The sequence below is a fragment of the Chiloscyllium plagiosum genome, unplaced genomic scaffold (assembly GCF_037043375.1).
Source record: "Chiloscyllium plagiosum isolate Xiang-an unplaced genomic scaffold, Cpla_swu_hap1 HiC_scaffold_29, whole genome shotgun sequence".
Lineage (NCBI taxonomy): Eukaryota > Metazoa > Chordata > Chondrichthyes > Orectolobiformes > Hemiscylliidae > Chiloscyllium > Chiloscyllium plagiosum.
Window position 1 is genome coordinate 35,787,997 of NW_028270167.1, and position 25,973 is coordinate 35,813,969.

The following is a 25,973-nucleotide window of genomic DNA, read 5'->3' on the forward strand; positions in this document are numbered from 1 at the left end:
TTCAATGTCCCCAAACCACCCAATTCCAATGTTTCCTTACTAACTCCTATCCTTCAGCTTCTATACACTGCTCCACTTCTGAAGCAGTGTTTTTAATATTCCATCCTGTTCAGCCAGCACTTTTGGTGCTCATTGATCTCACGCTCATTAAAATTAGTTCCAAATCCTCCAATGCATATTGGAGTGCATACGTGCTGTACTACAGCATTGCAAATCTGTAATAAAGGTGGAGCTGTCCGTATATACACAGGTTGGAGGCTCCAGTGCATCCCAGCATTGTTATAGATTCTAACTGAGAAGGTTTCAATCCCCCAGAGTGCAAGATCAGAACTCACCAGCCATCACCATGGTAGGTAGTACCATATCATTCAAACACAAAGACAATTGCATGACTCCGATTGCAGGGATTACTTAACAGCTCCACTATGACATCCTGCCGGAAGGGTGAAGGATGACTAAATGAAACTTGTTTTTTTCTCAGCTAGCAATGTCTATGTGCCTGTAGAAGAACATTAATTTAAGGGTTAACCCAGAAATTGAAAGGTCTCTACCTTCCCATGAAGTGGATACTGGATTAGGCACACACTAGCGTTGTCACAAAATAACCAGCCTACAATCTCTAGCCCAGGGCCATCCGATTTGGAGAAAAAGGAGCCAACCATTCTGAGCGTCTCTGACAAGCCCAGTTGAAGGCCAAGAACCAGCAGAGAATTTTGAAAATGTTAATCATCCATGTCAACAAACACCACCTGCCCCACCTGCGGAAGGGTACATGACTTCAGCACTGCACTGTTTAATCACCTCAGAATACACAACACCAGAGTGAAAGGAAGGCATCCTCTCGATCCTGAGGTACTGCTGAAGGGAAGATTTTGTGACAATGAGGCCTGAATCTGTATTAGAGGCTGATTTCTTTTGTCATTCAGAGCCTCAAGTTTTTTTTGTTTTGATTGTGAACATTAACTTAATGCCTTGGCTCATTCTCGATGTATGTGACACCATCCTTGCATGCTTAGGGACTACTGGCAACTGAGTTTCCCAGCACGAGTCCTTCCACGCAAACAACTCCTCGTGGCCATCTTTAATGGCACACTCCAATTTCTAATTCCCTTTGTAATTACATCTCTGCTCTCATTTCACATCTCCTCTTATCCTACCCTGGCCGCCAGGCCCTCAGAAATTCACATTTGACCTGCATTTGGTGAAATCTTTCTTCCCATCTTTGCTGGATTTGCCTCGAGTGTCAGGCTTCAGAACTCCCTTCCATGCACCACTTCCTCATCTCTCTATCCTTCAAAGTCTTGTTCAAAACTCGCCAAGTTTGTGTGACCCAAGTGAATTTCCCCATCAACTCGCGTCTAATTTTTCTGCATATTACTCAGGATGTACAGCACAGAAACAGGCCACTCAAGTAACCAGTTCACAAGAGATCTTCTTTCTCTCTTTCCACATCTAAATCTATTGCAATCCTCTGTTCCTTTCTCCCTCTTATCTTTGTCAAGCCTCATCCTAAATGCATCTATGCTCCACACTTCAACCACTCTGGGTATTAATGAGTTACATGCGCTCACCACATTTTTGATCAGAAGTTCCAATTGTTTCTCCTAAATTCCCATTTGGACTTTTTGGTAACTATCTTATATTGATGGTGTCTAGTTATGCTCTTCCCCACAACAAGAAATATTCTCTTTCTATCCAACTTTCAAAACCTTGCATATTTTTAAAAGACCTCTATCAGGTCATCTCTTTAGCCTTCCTTTCTCAGGAGAAAAAAAGAGACACAGCATGTTATTATTGGAATCTTTTCCTACTTGAAAGCCAGTGCATAAAAATATGGTTTAAAAAACAAACTACACGAAACTCTTGATTAGATTCCAAGGTACGTGCAATGTTCGACAAAATCTATTTAATGCTACCGTTGACTAAACTTCGTGAAAGTACTTTCCTGACAGCAACTTTATTTTAAGAATGTGTATTTCTCACATACACAGCCACACTTAACATTTTATAACACCTTGCCATCCAATTTAGATCTGGACTAAAATGCGTTAAAAGGTATGCAGAGTTTATTGATAATCATGTAACACAGCACTGTCAATACTCAGTAATTCATCATTCAGTGCAAAGCATATCTTGCATGCAGTTTAATCTGAATACATTGTTTTTCATCTCACATCTTCCTGATACATGAACTCAAACAAAGTACTGCAGCCCACTTAACTCACACCCATACCCTGTTCAGGGACATACACCAGCATTCAGAATAGTAACATTTTGATTACAAAACTCTCATTGCTATATGCAAATCTCATTATGATGACAACCCCATCTTGTAACCTCTAGAGCTATAATCCTTCTCAAGGGGTAACGAGGCAATAATGCTGATCTTGCTAGCAACAACTGAACAAGAAAATCCCAAGTTCTCTACCAACCCTGAAATATCCCAGACTTTCCTCACACCACTATTAACATTTGTGCATTAAGCTGGTTAGGTACAATCGCTAGCATTTCATCTCTACATCTTGCTCCCCTCCTTCAAATCGTTCCTTAAAGCTCGATTCTTAGACACATCTTTTGGTTACCTGCCTTAACCTTTCTTTATACAGCTCAGACTCAAGTTTGTTGATAACACTACTACAAAAGCACCTTGGACTTTTTTTATGACATTAAAACTAGTATATATAAATGAAAGTTGTTGCAATGCTTGAATGCCATAAACTATCAAACAAATATCCCCAAGAGAAACATTGTCCAGGTAATTCTGACCTTGATCAACCTATATTTCCATCACTCCATAAGTGATATCTGGGCTTTCAGTTACCTGGGTCTCAAGTTCTGAAATTCTCTCCCTAAACATCAGTTTCTCTTTCTTTGTTTCAAGCTTCTTTCTTTGCTTGATCTTTTGATCACCAGCCCCAGTACCTCTTTATGTGGGTCGGTGCAATCCTCTGTCTGATGCTCCAAAGCACCTTGGGATGTGTTACAATGAGTTAATGCATATAAACACATGCCGTTGTTATTAAATGCATCAGATGTACTGCTTGCAAACACTCCCTCATGGGAAGGCTGTCTACCTGTAAAAGAGTTGCAGCTGCTCCCCCAATTAGAAGTACTGGAGTCTCTGCCATTTGCGCATTTTTCACTGCAGTTACAGTGTTAGTTAAACCAGGACCTGCAGTTACTGCAGCAACACCAATAGAACCTGAAACACAAAGGCAATTAGCTATCAGTACACACATTCAATAGCCATGCTTCTTGCATTGCAACAACAGACAAACCCCTCAATACATTGAGCTTAACTCAATCATTCCCCAATTTATTGAAAATAATTACAGCATTCATGGCCACGCTTTCTTTGCCATTCCTATAAAAGGGAAAAAACAGGATTGTGATCTCCGTGTGCAATCTCCTGATTTTCAGTTAGATACTGAATGGTGTGTGGTTTTGCTGTACAATGTAAGGACTGAGCTGTACAGTTTGGGAGCAGTAATATGGCAATATTGTGGGCAGGTTAGCCAACCTACAATGTTGAATCTATGCTACAGCCAATTTAAGATAATACATGATGTCTATCCCAAAAGGTGCAGACTAGCTGTTGGTCACAATCTGACATGATAAACAGAACTTAGATTATGATAGAAAAACAAAAAGTTATTTTACAGCATTATCTCCAACGTCATCTTTAATGCCCCTCATTAAACATTTACTAAATGCAATTGTCCCCCACACCATGTCATAAGACTAGCAGTGACATTTAGATAAGAATGATGCAGACTCTGGACCTAAGTAGTGAGCCTACAAAAAAAAGGGCAAAGTACACTGAACAACCTGTGTGTTTTATGCTGTGAAGTGTTTACCTATGTGGATAACAGTGAAACAGGTCAGAGACAGTAATCAAAGCACACCATACTTTTGGCTACATGTTACGCAGAAATAGCTACACAATGGAGCCAAAGTAAGGCTATGGCAAAAGGCAAGAAGTGATAACTGTTTGTTGCACGATCAGCAAAATAACTTAAAAACTACATAAGTGAATAACTGATTCTGGAGAAAGAAATGAAAATTAATTTGTGACCTAAAGGAAATTCATTTCTACGGTATCTGGAGCATAGGAACAGGAGGAAGGCAAATAATAATTTGCCCTTTTATTTTTCCAAACAAAATGGAAAATATTGCATTTATCCACATTAAACTCCATCTGTCAGATTCTGGCTAATTCTCCTAGTCTATCAATACCCATCTTTATCTCCTCATCTGAGGCTGCTTTCCCATCTGTTTTAGAATCCTCCATCAATTTTGCTCTGTTGCACTCTGATCCTGTTGCTGATCATTCATATAGATTGTAAACAGTAAAGGTCTGAGAACTGAACCCTATGGCACCCCATGAGTTACAGTTCACCATCTACAGAAGGACCCATTTATCCCAACCCTCTGCCAATCCTCTATAAGCCAATACTGTACTCTTAACCTCCTGGAATCTAACCTTCTGTATCCATATTTTATGCTGCATCTTGTCAAGTGCCTTCTGGAAATCTAGATATACCACATTCACTGGATCCTCATTATCCCCAAATTAGGAAGATTGTCAGGGAAACCACAAGGATGGGAAGTGTTGGTTTGGTGCAGTTGGGTGTTTCTTCAGAGATTGCACTCAGTGTATGATTCTCCACTACACAGTGAGCAGCTACTTTTATTACCTGAAAGCCTGGCCACAGCATCAGCAGCAAATACAGCTGTGACCTCATGTCGTGTGTCTACCACACGGATGCCAATCTTCTCACAAGCCACAAGGATTGGTGAGATATGTCCTCCCACCAAGGTGAACACGTACTTCACACCATGAGCCTTCAGCACCTCTGCTACACTCTCACCACCATGTCTGGGACTTGAAGCTTCCACCTGTCCAATGAATCAAGGAGAAAAACATCACTTAACCACTGAAATAGCCTCTGCTCTGATACAGTGCACTTTATTTTATGCAGCATTTTAAACCACATGTGCAGAATGTCAGCCTCTCCTACTTTGGAGCAGCTTTGTCATGACCACCCACCACAGCCAGTGTCAAAGTACGGTGGATTCCTTGGGCTGGAGCGAGCTTTCATCCAGGATAGGGATCACTGACCTCTTAACCCCAACTTCAGCACAGCAGGAGTCAATGATCCCACCTGAGGAAGGAGCCAGCACCTCAGGTATCCCATTCCTGCCACACCCCATAGAGAAACTATAGCCCTCTGACACCCTCACCCTAGAGAAAGGGGGAAATTCCCCTGACAACCATCACGATTCAGCAACTGGTCACTGTTCCCTGACAACCAGCTGCTGGGACAAGGGACATGGCTCACTGAACGTCTGAACCCAACAAGACTCTGAATCCTCCCCAAAAAGGCTCATTAATCACTGACCTCTGATACTTGACCCTTCCCCCTCCCCGCAAGGCTCACTGACCTATGACCCCCCCAAACAAGGCCTCTCTAACCTCTGACCTTCCACCCTCCCCTCAGTCTCACTGACCTCTGAACTCTGCACAGGTCAATGGCCTGCCTCCCACCTCCTTGCTCACCCGGTATCGCAGCCGCTGAACCAGCCCCAGTTTCCAGACGGCGAACAGCGAGCAGCCAAAAGCGACAGCCAGCAGGCCCCATGAAAGCAGGTAGCCGGCAACCGCCGCCACTCCAAGCCCCATAGCCACGGCCCAGTCACCGGATCCTCCCCCCCGCTGCAGACGCCTGGGCCAAGCCCCGTCTCCAGGAGGATGACTGACACCTTCACCGACCTATCATAAACCGGTCTAAAACGTCATCAACACAGCTGTCCATCCACCGCGCTGGGAAGGCGGGACATGCGGTGACGTTAGGCGTTGATGTGCCGCGGGATCGAGCCTCTGATTGGATATTTTCGGTGACGTCTTAGCGGGGCCTGCAGTGACGTCCTTGTCCCTGAGGGCGGCGCTGATCAGCCCTCCCACCAACAAGGACAGTCAGAGCCAAGAGATGCCCGTGGGCATTCAAGTGGATGTTGACTGGTGCCTCTGGTAGGTGGATTAGAGCAAAATACTGGATCAGTGGTGCTGGAAGAGCACAGCAATTCAGGCAGCATCCGAGGACAGGCAAAATCGACGTTTCGGGCAAAAGCCCTTCTTTTGCCCGTCCTCGGATGCTGCCTGAATTGCTGTGCTCTTCCAGCACCACTGATCCAGATCTGGTTTCCAGCATCTGCAGTCATTGTTTTTACCTAGAGCAAAATACTAATTGTTTTTATTCATGGTTGGGAAGTGGGCCAGTATTTATTACCCGTCCCTACTGTCCAGAGGGTAGTTAGGAGACAACCATATTATTGTAGGCCTGGAGTCAAATGTAGGCCAGACTGGGTAAGGACAGAAGTTTCCTTCTCTATAGGACATTAATGAGCCACATAATGATTTTATAATTTGATTTTTTAAATATATTAATGCATAGCAAAAGGAGCTTGTGTGGGCCTTTTGACCTTTCTGTTTTATTCAGTACTATCTTGACTAACCTTCTATTGCTGCTTCAACCTTCCACATGGTCTCTCCGTCATTTAATTCTCTTTGTATCTAAGGGTCTCTTGCCTTCTGTCTTGAATGTACTTAATGATTGGGTATTCACAGCCATCTGAGATAGAAAATTCCAAAAATTCATAAACTGTTGAAGGAAAGAATTTCTCCCGGTCTCGTCTAAATAACTATCCCCAAATTCTGATTCTGTAGTCCTATGTTCTAGATTCCCCAGCTGAAGACATGTTTTCTCCTGCATTTAGCCAGTCAAGAGCTTTAAAAATCTTTAAATATTTAAATTCTTCTAAAGTTCACTGAATATAGTCTACTTAATGCTTACCTCACAAAGCAATTGCTCCTACAGGAACCAGTCTGGTGATGAACCTAACTTCCCATGGGACAAATGTGGTCATTCCTTGCTTTTGCTGTGTCATTTTCTTATGAAACACATCTTGGAATTACATATTAAAAATGTCCACAGTACTGTGGGGTTCTGGGGTTGTGACAACTTAAACTACTGTGCAGTGACCAGAACTGTGCAGAGTACACCAAACTCCTGTACTGTGGAAGTTTGACTCTCAACTCTGGATGACACAAATTTCAGTTCAAAAGTAGATGCTTTGTTTCTGGATAGCCGGCAAGAGATTCTGGATGACAACAAAGGAGTCTCGTAGCCTTCTTGTGGTGGCACCCCTCGATGAATCTCTGTTCTATACATGCAAGCAGTATATTTTATAGGAATAATACAGTAGTCTACAAGTCACATGCCTGATTGTTGTTACATTCTGAGACAGGTAATTACAATTTTACAATGCCCAGTGATTGCTGATTTCCTGTGACAAATAGCAAATGGTTTACAGGAACAGGTTATCATATTCTTCATAATATATGTTGATGGATAGGGATTTAGGCAGAAGGATTTTGCTTTGTTCTCATTGTTGGATTCACAAGCTCATGTTAAGAGATAGGGGACGCATGATAATGGGAACAGGAGGCAGTTAATAAGGTCATGGCTAAGGCTATTAGTCTTGTCCAGAGAGGACGAATACCTTTGCCTGAGCTGGAAGTGAAATCCATATGTATGCTTCCAGAGGATTGTGTGCTCTATTATTCTCTCTGAGTATCCTCTCTTCATATGCATCTAGAATGTAGTCAAAAGGTTGTGGGAGCAGGTGAGAAAGTGGAGTTGAGGCCAAGATGAGATCAGCCATGATCATCATAAATGGTGGAGCAGGCTTGAGAGTCTGAATTGCCTATTCCTGCTCCTAGTTCTTATGTTCACAATGATAGTTGATCTAACAGATCTAGGTCCATTATTTTCCTTTAAGTTTTCATTCTTTCTTTTAAGTTTTTTTTGTTATCTTTTCACTCATACGAGGAGATGGAGATGTTTTCAGTTTGTTGGCTCTGAAGGTCTCTGGCTACTCTGCAATTAATTTGTAGAGTAATTACAATTAACTGCAGCTGGACCAATCCAAGGGCTGTCATTAGGTAGTTTTCCCTTAACTCCAAAGCTCCTGTTGCTGCTCTGATGCAAAGAACAAAGAAAACTTACAGCCCAGGAGCAGGCCCTTCAGCCCTCTAAGCCTGAGCTGATTCAAATCTCAACCTGTCGCCCAATTCCTAAGCATCTGTATCTCTCTACTCTCTGCCTACGCATGCATCTCTCCAGATGCATCTTAAATGAATCTACTGTGCCTGCCTCTACTACCTCTGCTGGCAACACGTTCTAGACACCTACCACCTTCTGTGTAAAGTACTTGCTGCGTGCATTCCCCTTAAACTTTTCACCTCTCACTTTGAAAGCGTGACCTCTTGTTATTGAATCCTTCACCCTAGGAAAAAGCTAATCCTGTCTATACCCTTCATGATTTTGTAGATCTCCTTTTTTCTAATGGAAACAAACCTAACCTATTCAACCTGTCTTCATAGCTAGCACCTTCCATACCAGTCAACATCCTTGTAAACCTTCTCTGCATCCTCTCCAAAGCGTCCACATCCTTTTGGTAATGTGGCAACCAGAACTGTACACAGTATTCTAAATGCGGCAGAACCAACATTGTGTACAGTTTTAACATGACCTGCCAGCAAGTATACCATATGCCTTCTTGACCACTCTATCCACTTGTACAGCAACCCTCAGGGTACAATGGACCTGCACTCCCAGATCTTTCTGCTCATCAACTTTTCCCAAGGCTTTTCTGGTCACTATAATTCGCTCCAGAATTAGATTCCCAAAATGCATCACCTCACGTTTGCCTGGATTGAACTCCATCTGCCACTTCTCTGCCCAACTCTCCAGTCTATGTATATTCTCCTGTATTCTTTGACCATGCTTTCTGCTACTCCACCAATCTTTGTGTCATCTGCAAACTTGCTGATCATACCAACAATGCCTTCTTCCAGATCATTTACATATATCACAAACAACAGTGGCCCCAGCACTGACCCCTGTGGAACACCACTGGGCACCTTTCTCCATTTCGAGAAACTCCCTTCAACTACTACTCTCGGTCTCCTGTTGCTCAACAGTTCTTTGTCCACCTAGCTAGAACACCCTGCACACCATGTGACTCCACTTTCTCTATTGGTTTAACATGGGGAACCTTATCAAACGCCTTACTAAAGTCCATATATGTGACATCTACAGCCGTTCCTTCATCTATCAACTTGGTTACTTTTTTAAAGAACTCTATTAAGTTGGTAAGGCATGATCTCCCCTGCACAAAGCTGTGTTGCCTATGACTGATAAGCCCATTCTTTTCTAAATATAAATAGATCCTATCCCTCAGTTCCCTCTCCAGCAACTTTCCCACCACTGACGTCAGGCTCACTGGTCTGTAGTTAGCTGGAATATTCATGCTACCCTTCTTGTACAGGGGGACAACATGAGCAACCCTCCAGTCCTCCGGCACCTCACCTGTATTTAAGGATGCCACAAAGATATCTGTCAGGGCCCCAGCTATTTCCTCTCTTGCCTCCCTCAGCAACCTGGGATAGATCCCATCCGGTCCTCTAGCCTACCCAACACATCTTCCCTATTTATGTCAAGGTGATCCAGACTAATCAAACTTCTATCTCTAATCTCATCATGCATCATGTCCCTCTCCTCAGTGAATACTGATGCAAAGTAATCATTCAGAATCTCGCCCATTCTCTCAGGTTCGACACACAGCCTTCCTTCATTATCCTTTAGTGGACCAATCCTTTCTCTAGTTACCTGCTTACTTATAGAAGAATAAAAGGCTTTGAGATTCTCCTTAAATCTGCTCGCGAAAGCCATTTCATGACCCCTTTTAGCCTGCTTGATTCCTCGTTTAAGACTGATCCTACTCTTCCGATATTCCTCCAGGGACCATTCTGTTCTTAGCTGCCTAGACCTTGTGTATGCTTCCCTTTTCCTCTTGGCTAGTCGTACGATTTCTCCTGTCATCCACTGTTCATGAATCTTGCCTTTCCTATCCTTTGCCTTCAACGGGACATGCCTATCCTGCACTGTCTTTAACCTATCTTTGAAAGCCTCCAACATTTCAAATGTGGACTTCCCTTCAAATAGCTGTGTCCAATCCACATTTCCCAAGCTCCTGCCTAAGTTTTATATAATTGGCCTTGGCCCAGTTTAGTACTGTTCCCTCAGGACTACTCTCACCTTTGTCTACGAGTATTCTAAAACTTACAGAATGTGGTCACTATTCCCAAAGAAATCCCGCACTGCAACTTTTACCACCTGGCCTGGCTCATTCCCCAACACCAGGTCCAATATGGCCCCCTTCTCTCACCGGGCTATTGGCATACAGTTCTAGAAAACTTTCCTGACGCATTCTGGCCCATCCAGACCTCTGACACTTAAGTGTATCCCAGTCAATTTTGGGAAAATTAAAATCTCCCATCACCAATACGCTATTGGCTCTACATCTTTCCATAATCTGTTTACCTATTTGTTCTTCTACCTCACACTCACTGTTGGGAGGCCTGTAGTACAGCCTCACCAATGTAACTGCACCCTTCTTCTTTCTCCGCTCCACCCATAATGCCTCACTGCTCAAGCCCTCCATAGTGTTCTCCTTTAGCACAGCTGTGATATCATCCCTGACCAGCAATGCAACTCCACCCCTTCCCCATCCCTTTAAATCCCTCCCTGTCCTGTCTGAAGTGTCTATATCCCTGGAACATTTAGTTGCCAGTCATGTCCTTCCTTCAACCAAGTCTCTGATTGCAATGATGTCATGCTCCTAGGCACCAATCCAAGTTCATCTGCCTTCTCACTATACTTCTTACGTTAAAGTAGATGCACTTCAGGCCACCAGTTCTTCTGTGTTCATCTGCTCTCCGCCTATTCTTCCCTTTTATTAATGCTAGCTTCATGATTCTTGCAGCCTCCAGTCTCCACCTCGCTGCCTACTTGTTTTCTCTTCTGGTTCCCAGTCCCCTGCCACATTAGTTTAAACCCTCCCCAACAACAGGAGCAAAAACTCCCGCAAGGGCATTGATTCCAGTCTGGTTCAGATGTAGACCATCCATTTTGTAATAGTCCCACCTTCCCCAGAACCGGTCTCAATGTCCAACAAATCTGAACCCCTCCCTCCTACACAATCCCTCAAGCCACGTGTTCATTCTGCTTATTTCTTCATTTCTACGCTGGCTAGCACATGGCACTGGTAGTAATCCTTTTTAACTTCACTCCTAGCTCCCTGAATTCTGCTTTCAGGATCTCGTCTCGTTTTTTACGTATATCATTGGTGCCTATGTGCATCAAGACAACTGGCTGTTCACCTTCCCCTTTTAGAATGCTCTGCAGCCAACCAGTGACATCCCTGACCTAAACATACCATCCGGGAGTCCAGTTTTCGGCCACAGAACCACCTATCTACTCCCCTCACAATAGAATCCCCTAGGACTATGGCCCTATGAGTCTCTTTCCACTCTTCTGAACAGCAGTGCCCGCCACAGTGCCGTGATCCTGGCAACTGCTGCCCTCCCCTGGTGAGCCATCTCCCCCAATAGTATCCAAAATGCATACCCATTTTGGAGCGACTTGACCACAGGGGACACCTGCACTGCCTTTCCACTCTTTTTCTGTCTTTTGGTCGCCTATTCACTGTCTCCCTCAGCAATTCTAACCTACAGTGTGACCAGTTCACTAAACGTGCTATCCACAACCTCCTCAGCACTGCGGATGCTCCACAGTGAGTCCATCCGCAGCTCCAGAGTCGTTATGCGGTCAAACAAGAGCTGCAGCTGGACATACTACTTGCAAGTGTAAGCGTCAGGAATGTCAGCCAAGTCCCTGAGCTCCCACATGAGGCAAGACACACATGCCAGGGGTTTGAGGTCTCCTGTCATTGTAAGCTTAGCTTTATATCAACTAACTAAAACCAAACAATGCACTTACATAATTTTCTTTTCTTTCATTTATTTATCAATCTCACTGTTCCAACTTTTCCTTTTCCAAGTTGCAAAACTCTCCTGGTATTCCAGCGTTATTGCAAAGTCCGAATTCCTTTCCTGTTTTTAGTCCAAAAAGGAAATGTATGTGGTGACGTTTATAGTCAATATTGAACAAAATAAACAATAATATAAAACAACAATCAGACATCTCACATGAAGTTCCTTACCAGGAAAATACAAAGGTTTCAGCTGATGCCTTTAGGCAATTTTTTAAAAAAAAAAGTCTTTTAGGGATTAAAAATGATCTTTCTCTATGTTACTGCATTGCATGCAAATTAGAGAGTACTTAATTAGCAGCAAGCTTTGGAATGTCAAAATCATGAAATTATTTTCCCTTCCCACAAATAAAATGTACAATAGGAAGCTAATAACTAATTTAATCTTCTTTCAAGAAAGGACTTGCTTTTATGACCACTTGAATTCTCAAAGTTTTTTGTTCCCAATGTAGTTTTAAAGTATAATCATCATTGTAACGTAACGAGCAATGTGATGCGAAGTTGACATTCATTGTTAAGTATTGGCAAGTACACCAGGGATTCCTCCCTGGCTGTCCTTGACTACAATGGAACCTAAGAAAGCAGTTATCTGAAAGTTGCCCATTTTGATTAGCACCCCGTATACCTCCCTCAAAATTCACTGCCTTTGCCACGGATGATCAGTGGCAGCAATTTACATAATGCATCACCAGGGTTCCTTTAGTAATGCCTTCTAAATCTGTGACCTCTCCCACCAAGAAAGGTAAGGCAGCAGATATTTGGGAACACTTCCACCTGCAGGTTCCCATCCAAGCTACACACCATAGTCAATTGTTACTGCAATGCCATTCCTTCATTATCGCTGGATCAAAATTCTGTCATCCCTCTTCTGAAGAGAAGTGTAGGAGTACCACACCAGATATTGGCATGCAATACCAGCCTCTTTTAACAACTTCTGTAGTAAGAAGTGAGCCCACAATCTTAAGTACCAAAAGATAAAACTACTAGCGAAAAACAGAACTTGCTGGAAAAGCTCAGAACCGGTTATGAGGGAGGGTCACTCAGCCCGAAACATTATCTCTGATTTCTCTGCACAGCTGCTGCCATCTGAGCTTTTCCAACAATTTCGGTTTTTGTTCCTGATTTACTGCATCCATAGTTCTTTCATTTGTTTTTTGTGAAACTACTGGCTCATGCGTCTCCCAAATTTATGCACTAATTTTTAAGGTTTGCTTGGTTCAGTTCTACAGGCCTCAATTCCACCTTTTCATGTGATCTGACTGGTTGGTACTGACAACATTCCATTATAAGACAACAAGACATTGGTTTTTGAAGGCCCTGCCTTCAAATCCTGATGACGTGATGATGGAATTTTGTGGAATTCTTCGAATTCACATGCCTTGAAAACACAGATAAGATTGAAAACTCCCTCTCTGCCGTTGTTAGGGAAAAATATCCAGGTGAAATAAGACTCTCGTGTCAAGCTAAAGCTTGCCTGTGTTCTGTCAGTGATTCAGAACCATTTGTGCAGTCCTTCTGCACCTCAAATCTCCCTTTCTCCAGATCTTTCCTCCATTTCTAGGTCCTCCAATGCTGTCAATCAAGAAATCAATCTGACTGCTTCCACACTTTGCAACCCCTCAATGGTCCCAAATCTGAAATTCCTTCGAGGAGTAATCCCAGAATTCAGCTCAATCCCAATGTTCTCACAATCTCTGCAGTGCTCCTGTGACCCTTTAGTACTGCCAGACCTTGGACTCAGCTACACCTCGACTGTGGGCTTTCATGGGCTCAACGTTCTTAGTCATTGTAGATGCCCACTCAGTGATTAGATGTGCAAAGATTCATTTGTCAAATGTGAAGATGATGATAGAAAAGCTGCAAGCATCTTTTACAATAGATAGGCTCTTGGAAGTGTTAATCACAGACAGGTGACCACCATTTACCAGCAGGGAATTTGAACATTTCCTAAAGTTGAATGGCATTTGGTATAAAAGGACAGCTCCATACCATACCATCCATCATCCAATAATCTGGCAGAAAAAGCAGTCCAAACTTTGAAGCCAGGCCTAAAGAAACAGCCTATAGTTTTACTTGATACCAAATGGTCCCAGTTTATATTTGATTGTAGGACCACCCTCACGCAATAACGGGGATAGCTCCAGCTGAGTTGCTAATGGGGAGAAGGATCCGCGTCAGGTTAAATCTGATCTTCCCGGACCTGGGGAGAGGGCGAAATGGCATCAGGAACTCCAATGCTGGATACAAGATTCCTCTAAACCAGAGAGACAGTTTACTTCAGGGGACAAAGTTTGATACCGAAATCATGGAAGTGGCCTTGCGTGGGTAAGAGGCATGGTTGATGTGGGGTCAGGTCCTGTGACATCATAGTTTGGGTAGGCAAGGCAGTTCTGAAGAACTGCATGGACTAAGGCTCGAAAGCTGCAAACATGCGAACGTGGCAGGACTATTCCATACCCGGCCCCTCAGATCAGCAGGAAAGGTTGTCAGAAGCCATGGTTCTCCCCCTCTGTTTAGCTTCGAGGAAACCGCGTGGTCTGAGATAGACATTGTGGATGCTTTTCCAGCCCCGATGCTTTTCCAGCCTCAAGGAGAGAGTGAATTTCTTCTGAGACAATTCAGGCACAAAAGGCAGACTACCGACCGGATCTTGCCACCCTTTTCTAAGGCTGAATCGGAGGAACTGGAACTGGTTGGAAACGTCCCAGGAGAGGCTACGTGAAAAAGAACAGGCCTATGTCCCCAGACTTAAAGGGGAGGGATATAGTGATTGTTACAAGGTCAGCCGAGTGGACCTCAGAGAATGAGTTTCCTGATTGGGGCTGTTAATCTAGTCTGACAGATACAAACAGGAGTGTCAGGGGTTCTCATGGCTCTGAGGAAGCCAGACCAGTGTCAAGTACTATGCATGTGTAAATAAAGGGTGACTTCATGATGGGATTCTGGCCGCTCTGGAGCTGTTTCAGGAACCTTGTTGAAGCTTGGCTGAAGTCCATATAGGCAATGTCTGCTGCTCTGTCTTCATCAATCTTTTTTGTCACCTCTTCAAAAAACTCAGTCAAGTCAGAGAGGCACAATTTCCCATGCCCAAAGCCGTGTTGGCTATCCCTCATCAGTCATGCATGTAAATCCTGTCCCTTGAAATGTCCTCTCCAACAACTTAACCACCACTGACACTGACGTAAGGCTCACTGATCTATAGTTCCCTTTTACACAAGCCTTGAACAGTTCCCTGGCTTTTCCTTACCATCTTTCTTAAATATTGGCACCACATTAGCCAACTTCCAGTCTTCCAGCCCCTCATCCATGGCTGTTGATACAGATATCTTAGCAAGGGGGCCAGCAATCTCTTGAGGAGAAAGTGAGGTCTGCAGATGCTAGAGATCAGAGCTTAAAATGTGTTGCTGGAAAAGCGCAGCAGGTCAGGCGGCATCCAGGGAACAGGAGAATCGACATTTCGGGTATAAGCCCTTCCTGAAGAAGAGCTTATGCCCGAAACATTGATTTTCCTGTTCCCTGGATGCTGCCTGACCTGCTGCACTGTTCCAGCAACACATTTTCAGGCCAGCAATCTCTTCCCTAGTTTTCCACAAATATTTGGGATACGCCTGATCAGGACCCAAGGATTTGACTATCTTTATGCTTTATAAGACCTTCAGCACCTCCTCTTCTGTTATATGAACTAAGGGACCTATATTCGTCTTTGCTAATCTTTTTCTCTTCAAATATTTATAGAAGCTTTTACAGTTTTTATTTGTACTGCAAGTTTACTCGTACAGTCTATTTTCTCCCTTCATCAGTTTTTTGGTTGTCTTTTGCTAAATTCTAAACTGCTCTCATTCCTCAGGCTTGCTGGTTTCCTGGCAATTTTATATGCTTCCTCTTTGTATCAAACAGCATTCTTATTTATTTTGTAAGTCTTGGTTAATACATCTTATTTGTTTTATTTTTGCGCCAGGTAGGAATGAAGAATTATTGTAATTCATGCATACGTTCCTTAAATATTGACCACTGCCTATCCAATGTTAACCATTTTAGTAAGATTCCCAAATCCATTATTATTAACTTGTGCCATGTAACTTGGCTTTATTTAGATTCAAGACCCTAATTTTTAATTTGACTTCTTCACTCTACATCTTAATGAACAATTGCCTCATTTTTTGGTCACTCTTCCCTAATGGATCCTACACAACATGATTGTGAAGTAATCCTTTTTCTTTGCACAATAAGTGTGAGATGATGCATTTTGGAAGAAGTAGCAAGATAAGGGAGTACTCGATGAAAGGCAGGACACTAGGAAGCTCAGAGGGACAGAGTGGGGTTTGTTCGTCTGACTCATAGACTCCCAAAGGCACAGGACAAGTTATAAGGTAGTTAGTAAGGTAGTTTAGAAGGTGTGTTGGGACATTTGCCTTAATTAGTCATAGCAAAGATTAGAAAAGCAGAGAGGTAATGTTGGAGCTGTACAAGACTTTGGTTAGACCATAGCTGAAGTACTGTGTTCAGTTCTGGTTACTACATTACAAGAGGAGAGCTGCAGAGGAGATTCACCAGGATGTTGCTTGGGACAGTGGAGCAGTGAAAACTGAGATAGGACCTGATTGAATGTATAAGATTGTGAGGGGCTTATAGAAAGCAGCTGTTTCCCTTAATGGAAGGGTCAGTAATAAGAAGGCATAATTTTAAGGTGAAAGACAGCAGGTTTAGGGGGAATTTCAGGAAAATATTTTTCACTCAAAGATTGGTGGGAATCTGGAATGCACGGCCTGGAAGTTTATGACCTGGTTCAGTGGGGCAGGAACAGGCCGAAACAATGGGTCAGCCGAGGTAGTTAGGCTTGTGGCTCTTGGGTAGGAGAAAGATCTGAGTGGTCCAAGGTTCCTGAATTATAAGGTTGGGAGATCCCCTGAGGTGATGAGGTTGTGTACAATCTGGGTGGTGATGGTTTGGTGATGGGAGGTGAGATCAAGGAGGGCAGTAACAGGAGGTGTCTTCAAGTTGGCATCTGACTTCAGCGGTGTGGAGGTCAGTGCGCCAAACTACCATTGCACCCCCTCCTTGTCCGCTGGTTTGATGGTGAGGTTGGGGTTGGAGCAAAGGGAGTGGACGGCTGTGCGTTGAGGGTGAGAGGTTGGAGTGGGTGAGGGGGGTGGACAGGTTGAGTCGGTCCATGTCCCAGTGGCAGTTGGAAATAACCTCACAACCTTTAAGAAGTACTTGAACGAGCACTCAATGTCAAAACACTGAAGGCAATCAAGTGCTGGAAAGTGGCTCCAGTGTAGCTTTAGAGTAGTGTTTTCTTGGTTCAGGCTCAATGGGCTAAAGGTCCTCTTCTGCAATGCAGAATTCTATATGCAGTCAAGGATAAATATGAAGAACTGCAGATACTGGAAATCTGAAAAAAAAATCTCTACAGATGCTGCTTGATCTTTTTTTAATTTATTCACTCATGACAGTGGGCATTGCTGGCTGGCTGGCCAGTATTTTATTGGGCATCCCTAGTTTCCTTTGAGAAGGTGGTGGTGATCTGCCTTTTTGAACTGCTGCAGTTCACCTGCTGTGGGTTGACCCAAAATATCATACAGAGGGAATTTCAGGACTTTGACCCAGTGACAGTGGAAGAATGGCAATACATTTTCCAGTCAGGATGGTGAGTGGCTTGGTGGGGTACTTCAGGGTGGTGGTGTTCCTAGTATATGCTGCCCTTATCCTGGGTTTGGAAGGTGCTGCCTGAGGATCTTTGGTGAATTTCTGCAGAGTATAAATGGCTGCTACTGAGCGTTGGTGGTGGAGGGAGTGGATGTTCGTGGATGTGGTGCCAATCAAGTGGGCTGCTTTGTCTTGGATGGCGTTAAGCTTCTGGAGTGTTGCTGGAGCTACATTTGTACCTTGTTAATACGTTGGCAAGTCAGAAAGTGAGTTACTCACCACAATATTTCTGGCCTCAGACCTGCTTTTGTGGCCACTCTGTTTATGTGACAAGTCCAGTTGAGTTTCTGATCAATGGAAACCTCAAGGATGTTGATAGTGGGGGAATTCAGTTATGGTAATACCATTGAATCAGTCAAATGCAGTCTTGATGTAAAGAGCTGTGACACCTGCAATTCAGATCTTTTATCTATGTTTAGAACAAGGCTGTTGTCAGGCTGGAGGTACCTGTGAGACCTGCTGTGTTTCTCTTTTCCATCACTCTCTATTGTTCTCTCACTCGAGGAAAGGCTGCTTCCTAGTTGGTTCTTTAATGTGTTGATCTAAAATAAATGTCATGATGTGGAATGTCCTGATCTGCTGGTGTTGGACTGGTGTAGGCAAAGTTAAAAATCTCACAACACCAGGTTATAGTCCAACAGATTTATTTAGAAGTACAAGCTTTTGGAGTGCTGCTCCTTTGTCAGGTGTTGCGATTTTTAACTAAAACATATGTACATATTCCAGGAAATCTTCCTCTGCAGTATTATTATCAGTGTCAAAAAATGTGGTGCTGGAAAAGCACAGCCAGTCAGGCAGCATCCGAGGAGCAGGAGAGTCGATGTTTGAGCATAAGCTCTCCAGCATCTGCAGTCCACACTTTCTCAGTATTATTGCCAGTTTGGCTTGTCCAATCTATTTGTAAGTTACCCATGATCACAGTTGTACTCTCATTGCATATATTTTTTAATGTCATGTTTTATGCTTTCCTTTACATCTCTGCTACCATGTAAGGCCCTGTATAGAACATACACTAATGTTTTCATCCTTCTTCGTGTTTCTTATTTGCATCCATACATATTCCACATTATGAATTTCCAAGCCAGTATTCTACTTCATTATTGCATTAATTTCATCCCTGTCTATGTCTGTCTTTGCGATACTGAATACCCCTGGATGTTCATCCTTGGTCACCCTTGAAAGGAGAAGGATTGGGGTGTGGGATGGGGAAGGGGGGAAGTGGAGTAGGAGGTGGGGTATGGGAAGCTGGAGGACAATGATGAGAAAGGCGATTGGAGCTGCCAGTGCCTTTGTGTTGCCTCTGAGCTACCAGCTGCAGTGAGCTGGAGACTGCGTTTCGAGTTGCGCGGTTTCGCCGCTCGGGCTGTGGCTCCGCGCAGCCGCCGTTGGGAAACAGTTTATCCGCCGGCAGAGCGTGCGGCGTTCGGAGAGACATCGGACAGAGTGAGGTAACCGGGGAATACCGGGAATACAGGGAACACGGGGGAAAAACCGGGAATACGGGGTGGGGGAGAAATAGGGAGGAGAGTACCGGATATACAGGGGGAAATCACCGGGAATACAGACAGGAAAAAACCGAGAAGACAGGGGGAAATACCGGGAATACAGGGAACTCGGGGGAAATCATCGAGAATATAGGGGGAAAGAAACGGGAATACAGGGGGAAATCACCGGGAATATAGGGGGAAATCACCGGGAATATGGGGGGAGAGAATATGGGGGTGGAATGCAGGGGATACAGGGGGGAAAATACTGGGAATGCAGGGGGAAATAACAGAAATACGGTGGAAATCACCCAGAATACAGAGGGAAAAATACCAGGAACACAGGAGAAATCACTGGGAATACAGGGAGAAAATACCAGGGATATAGGGAGAAAAATCAGGGACACAGGGGTAATCATTGGGAATACAAGGGATACAGGAGAAAAATACCAGAATACAGGGAAATCCTGGGGATACAGTAGGAAATATACTGCGAATACAAGGGAACTCCTAGTGATACAGGGAAAAATACCGGGAACACGGGGGAAATCACCGGGAGTACAGGGGGAGAATACAAGGGAAATTGTAGGGATAGGGGGGAAAAATACCGGAATACAGGGAAATCCTGGGGATACAGTGGGAAATATACCGGGAATACAAGGGAAATCCTAGGTATACGGGGAAAAATACCAGAAATACAGGGGAAATCACTGGGAACACATGGGTAAAATACTGGGAATGCAAGGGAAATCCGAGGGATACAGGGGAAAAATACCAAGACTACAGAGGGGAAAATACCAGGAATACGAGGGGAAAATACTACAGGTACAGGGGGAAAATACAGGGGGGAAAAAAAGGGAACACAAAGGAAATCCTAGTGATACAGGAGGAAAATACTGGGAATACAGGGAAAAATCACTGGGACACAAGGGGAAAATACCAGGAATACAAAGGAAATCTTAGGGGTACAGGAGAAAAATACTGGGAATACAGGAAGATCCTGGGGATACAGGGGGATAATACCGGGAATACAGCAGAAATCCTGGGGATACAGGGGAAAAATTACCGGGAATACAGGAGGAAAAGTACTGGGAATACAGGGGGATTCACCAGGAGTACGGAGAAAATCATCGGGAATACATGGGGAAACCACTGGGAATGCAGGATGAAAAATACCAGGAATACAGTGGGAAAAATAATGGGAATACAGGGCGAAACCACTGGGAATACAGGGGGAATATCACCGGGAATAAGGGGATGTCATCAGGAATACGGGGAAAATACTGTGAATAAAGGGGGGAACATGGACTAAAGTGGAATATCTCTGGGAATACAGAGGAATATCACCGGGAAAATCAGGAATAGAGTGTGATTTCACTGGGAATACAAGGGAATATTACAGGAAAACCTAGAATAGAGCGAGTTATCACCAAGAATACAGAGAGATATTACCGGGAAAACCAGGAATAGAAGTGGATATTGCTAGGAATACACATTATCAGAAAAACCAGGAGGAGGATATATATTGGAAAATTGGAAATAGGGATATCACCAGGCCAGCTGGAAATAGAGAGGGAGATACTGGAAAATCTGGGAATAGAGGGGAATATTACCAGGAAATATGAGGGGATCACCTGGGAGGAGAAGGGATCTCACCAGGAAAAAAAAATGGGAATAAAGGGGATTCTCACCAGGAATAGAGAGGGACGAGGAAATCTGTAACATATCACTGGGAATAGAGGGGGATAGTTCCAGGAAAACTGGAAATAGAAGGGTTAACACTGGGAAACCTGATAATAGAGTAGGGTTAACACTGGGAAAAGCAGGAATGGAGGGGGTATAATACCTGGAAAATGATATGTACTGAGAAAATTGCATAAACTAGAAAAAGACCATGAATCGACCAGGGGACGAAGGACTGGAAAATCTGGGACTGGGCAATCCCATAGTGAGAGAGTGGGAATAATAGGATTCTCTTCAAGACTGTCAAAATATGGATGGGGAACTGGGAAGTCCTAGGATACCAGAGATGAGAGTGGATTTGAAGGTGAGGGAACAATGTGGGGAGTAACGGGAGAGTGAAACTGGAACTTGGTTGTTGAGACAAGGGAAGAAACATCTCGGGTTTTGTTGGTGTATTAGTGAGGAAATTGGGAGTGGATAGTGTGAGGGGCATGGGGGGGTAAGTGTGTGTGGGGGAGGCAATGTGATCAGGAAAAAGAGGGAGTAATGACATGTGACAAGAGTTGTTCAGGGACTCAGGAAGCTGTATAGGAAGCGACCATAATGAAGATTTTAGGAGTGTGGTGATATGGTGATCTGGGGGAGTGGAATGGGATTGATGAAGTTAAGGTGTCTGTTGAGTAGGACTATCGTAATGAATTGATTATTGGGAAGTTGGGGCTGTTAGAAGTAGGGACCAGACAATTTGAGTGTTACTTTTTATCTGCTTGTGAATAAAAATAAACATGGGGCAATAATGTGACATACTGAAAAATTAAATAGGAAATTCAGGAGAAACTTACGAACCTGGAATAGTTAGAATGTGGTGCTCACTATGATGAGTTTAGACAATTGACAGTTAAAGAGGAAACTAAAAATCCTACAAAATGTCAGCCTGAATCCTCTAGAATGGAATTTACATCACAATCGTCTGGCACATTTGCGAGTCAGAGCACATTGCGTGGAAAATGTTTAGGAAATAGGAATAATATGGTTGGAAAAAAAAGGTTTGAGTTGTTGTGAGAGGAATACGAGCATCAAGCTTTGTGGAGATCGGTTAGGTCATTTGGCTGGTTTGCAGTGCAGATTGATACCAACGACGTGGGTTCCATTTCCGTACTGGCTAAGTTTACTATGTAAGGACTCTCCTCCTCAACCTGTCCCTTCACCTGAGGCATGTTGACCTTCGGGTTAAACCCCCAGTCATTTCTTTCTAATGAGCTAGCAGCCTTATGATCCGTTTGGACTAGGGTGACTTTCATGCTAAAACATCAGTGCAGTTTTTGTCAACTGCAAAATTAATTACTTGATCTGTTGATTTGTCATATATTGTCTTGTGATATACATTATGTTTGAAAATCAGTGTAGTGAGCTTTCTTGGCACACTTTACAATGCTAAAATTAATGAAAAGGATATTTGTGTAGATTTTCCTGTGAAAATACAGGAGCAGGCATAGAGACAAGTATAAACAGCCTTTTAAAAATAAATTCACAAGCTTTAACCAGGTTCACAGTTCTACTGGGTACATTTAGTTATGTTGTAGAGTTGGTCTTGGTGTTTGCTATTGACTAGTGTGTGGGAAATCTGGTAATGAGTTGTTGGGACTAGTACTTCAGTGTAGATACAGGACAATTATTATGCATCAAAGATCATAAATGTTATATAAGTGTTTGTCCTGCCACAGATATGAATTTGATTAGTCTATGAGAAAAGTTCAAGAACCAATTTCTTATTTAGGGCAGCACTGAATTTTAGATTTAGATTTAGTTTGACCTCGTCCAGGAATTTTTTTTCCACTACAGATGTCTAGCTGCTGAGAGGCTCTGATTCTCTGCCAGATGTACCGGATATTATAAAAGACTTGAGTGCTCTTTGAAGATTTGGCAGTGGGAGCTGGAAATCTTTGCTTGTAACATCAATGAGAGTGCAATTGCTCAGTGTGGAAGTTGCAATATAGTCTGCCCCAGAATGGCAGGCCATTTACACTGTGGAGTTAATCTACTGGCAAGAGACAAGAAAGTTGTTCGTTGGCTAGCATTAGTTGTCTAAGCTAAGTGCCCTAAAAGACTGAATATTTGCTTAGTCAGTGCATGTTGTAACTATGATAACTCATTTGTTCTGACTGTCATGGGCGATCTCTTGGATAATTGTGACAAACTATGGACCTGATATTGATCAGTGTTTTAGTTGTAAAGTAACTTTATAGTGCTTTCTAAATTAAGATTGGGGCAGCATTGAATCTTATTATTTTAAAGTAATAAAAATACAAAGCTTTCAATAGATTATTTAGCCCATCATAATAGTTCTCTATGAATAAACAGTGTCGTAGATAGTGACATGGATAAGTATTCATTTTGAAGAAGGGACAAACTGGAAATGTCAGCTTTTCTTTTTATAATTTTTTGTTGTCTTGCTGCACAGTTTCTGCATTTTAATATTTATGCTGCTATTAAATCATCCACCCTTTTTGAATTTTCAGGGTATCCCAGTCAATTACTTTTGAAATACTGTTACCATAAAATAGCGACAAGCATGACATCCAGTTTGCCCACAACTGGGTCTGATGAACAGAAAAGGCAGATGATAAGGCTTGTTCCCAGAAGAACTTTTGAATATTTCCAATAAGATCTGTCACTTTTGTAATTGCCTGATGGGGCTTTGATTTAATAGCATCTTCATAAAATGAGACATTCTATCTGTGCTGTATTGACTTACCCACTTAGAATGTGTTCAAATTTCTCCCAAGGGTCTTGAACCCATGACCTTCTGATCGACGCAAAAAGGTTACTACTGAATGAAAGCTGTTCATAGCCTGCGTAGAAAAGTTTTTAATTATTTTCATCAAGGATATGAGACTTATGTAATTTTAGTACCCAGTGTCAAGATTAAATCTTGAATGAATGTTACTGATATGTATGCAAGACTGTATTTGTCGATCCAGTTTTATCAGTTCAATTGATGTACTCCATGACACTGTATTGTACTGACTTGGAATTCATATTAAAGGGTTCAGTTGATTATGTTGAAAATATATTTAAAATTAATTTTTTGAAATGTATCCTAATGACATTTCCTCAAACATGAAATTTCAGTTTTAATCTGTTGAGATTTGTGTATGTTTTACAAGCAATGAAAAAGGACTGCCTGAGATGAAGATGACTTAGTCTGAGTTGTCCATTGAGTTAATCCAGAAATGCTGGAAGTACCGAGCAGATCTAGCAGCATCCATGTGCAGAGAGACAAAGTTAACATTTTTGAGTCAAGTCGTCATTATTGTTAGCAATCACTCACTAACAAATATTATTGTATACTTGGAAAATGCTGTGTCATGGGTTCCGTTGCCTCTTTCATAGCTGGGATTCTTTTCTCCAATTCCTTTTTCATACTTCCTCCAGCAGACAAGTCTTCTCAAAGAATTGTCTCCCTTCACACAGGAGTTTGCTCCAAGTCAGTTTCTTCTGAATGAGAGTCTCCCACACATTGACATCTGTGCTGTATTTCTTGAGAGAAGTCTTCAGAGAGTCTCTGCAATACTTCCTTTTGTCCTTCTATTTTTCACGTGCCTTCTTTGAACTGAGTGAAGGTTTTCTTTGGCAGTTGGAACTCAGGTATTCTAAGCAAGTGGCTGGCCCTGTGGAGTTGGATTTCAATGACCCTGATCGCAGTGCTGTTTCAAGGACACGAACGTCAGTAGCCTGTTCTTGTCGCTGATGTAGAAAATCTGTTTCAAGCAGCATCCATGCATTGAGATGGGATCCATACATAGTCCAAGATTCAGAGCCATACAGAAGAGTTAGAAGGATGACTGCCTTATACACTAGGATTGTGATATCAGCACAGATGTCACAGTCATTGAAGACTCTCATCCTTAGGCATCTGAAGATGGTACTTGCAGATTAAATGCGGTGTTGAATCTTGACATCGATGTCAGCCTGAAATAAGAAGTACCTTCTCTGTTGAGCTTAGCAGAGGGCTGGACCAGAACTTGACTTGGAATGGATTGGTAAAGGGTGTGAGCCTTCTTGAGGTTGAAGCTGAGACCAGTTCTTCAGTATGCTTCCGTGAATGTTAAGTGGAGGTGGCATTGGCGTCTGCCTGCCGAAGTTCCACAATTGAGGTTGGTGTTGTTTTCTTATTTTTCACTAGAATCCATTTTTATTCCAGTGCATGAATAATTTGTTTAAATGCACAAGGGCCAAAATATGAGCATCATGCGCAGAAACATTTGAGTTGCTGCGTGGCCTACAGGGATCGTTGCTGTAGACTCAGTGCCTCCAAAAGAAATGATTGCCAAGATTGAGTTTTCTCAATAGTTTTAGTTTTAATGCTCATTAAGCAAATTTCTGTGGACTTACTTGGATCCTGTATTTTCCAACTGTATTGCTTTCAAGGTCAAAAGCTCCGAATGAGGCAACATTATAATGTCTGTGACTCAATCTTCTTGGTGACACTGAGACTACGACAGTGGTCCCCCTATGCAGCACTGAAATGTTATCCCACCAGCTTTGTGTAAATTGGCACTCTATCATTTGTGCATGGCCAAGAAAAAAACCTTTAAATGGTCCATGCATTGGAACAAATCACTTGTGCTCTGCAATAAAAAAAAACTGTTGGTTGAGAGAATTGGTTTCAAATCTTAAATGTGGAAAATTGGATCCACATATTTGCTTATATGGTTTTCCTTGTAAAGCAGGGTTCCATGGGCAACAGAGACAATGCTTCAGTGTTAAAGTGTAAGGGCAGCAGCTTGAGGTGATTCTGTCATAACATACTGACCTTATTGTACATAGAGTCATAGAGATGTATAGCACGGAAACAGACCCTTTGGTCCAATTCATCCATGCTGACCAGATATCCCAACCTAATCTAGTCCCACTTGCCAGCACTCAGCCCATATCCCTCCAAACCCTTCCTGTTCTTATACCCATCCATGAATAAATAAAGAAAAGCTTGCATACATGGGGCTGGTTTGTAACCTCAGGACAAAGTTGACTGTCACTGTGATTGGGGAAAAGAAAGGACAGGTTGCAAAGAAGGATGCCAAGAAAGCAGTGAAGAGACTGCAGGTGAAGAGGGACAAGAAGAGGTGCATGTCCAGG

At 42.9% G+C, this 25,973-nt stretch overlaps 2 protein-coding genes across 5 annotated transcripts in view; one reads left to right on the forward strand and one right to left on the reverse strand.

Annotated features, from left to right (window-relative positions):
* hacl2 (2-hydroxyacyl-CoA lyase 2) overlaps nucleotides 1–5,718 on the reverse strand; it is a 48,668-nt gene extending 42,950 nt beyond the window's left edge. Inside the window, exons 1-3 of the mRNA XM_043676885.2 lie at nucleotides 5,561–5,718; nucleotides 4,698–4,899; nucleotides 3,075–3,202 (exon numbers count right to left, since the gene is read on the reverse strand). Of these exons, the coding sequence (XP_043532820.2) occupies nucleotides 3,075–3,202; nucleotides 4,698–4,899; nucleotides 5,561–5,683 (453 nt within the window). The 5' untranslated portion in view covers nucleotides 5,684–5,718. The remainder of the gene's footprint in view (nucleotides 1–3,074; nucleotides 3,203–4,697; nucleotides 4,900–5,560) is intronic.
* Nucleotides 5,719–5,938: 220 nt separating this feature from the next.
* siral1 (SIR2 antiphage like 1) overlaps nucleotides 5,939–25,973 on the forward strand; it is a 64,283-nt gene continuing 44,248 nt past the window's right edge. For 2 of the 4 annotated variants that reach the window (XM_043676886.2, XM_043676894.2), the window contains exon 1: nucleotides 5,949–6,031. Coding sequence is in view for 1 of the 4 variants with exons in the window: in XM_043676893.2 (XP_043532828.2) it covers nucleotides 5,991–6,031 (41 nt within the window). In the remaining 3 variants the exon portion in view is untranslated. Of the gene's footprint in view, nucleotides 6,032–25,973 lie in introns of all 4 variants that reach the window. The other 2 variants (XM_043676893.2, XM_043676887.2) reach the window with 2 other exon arrangements.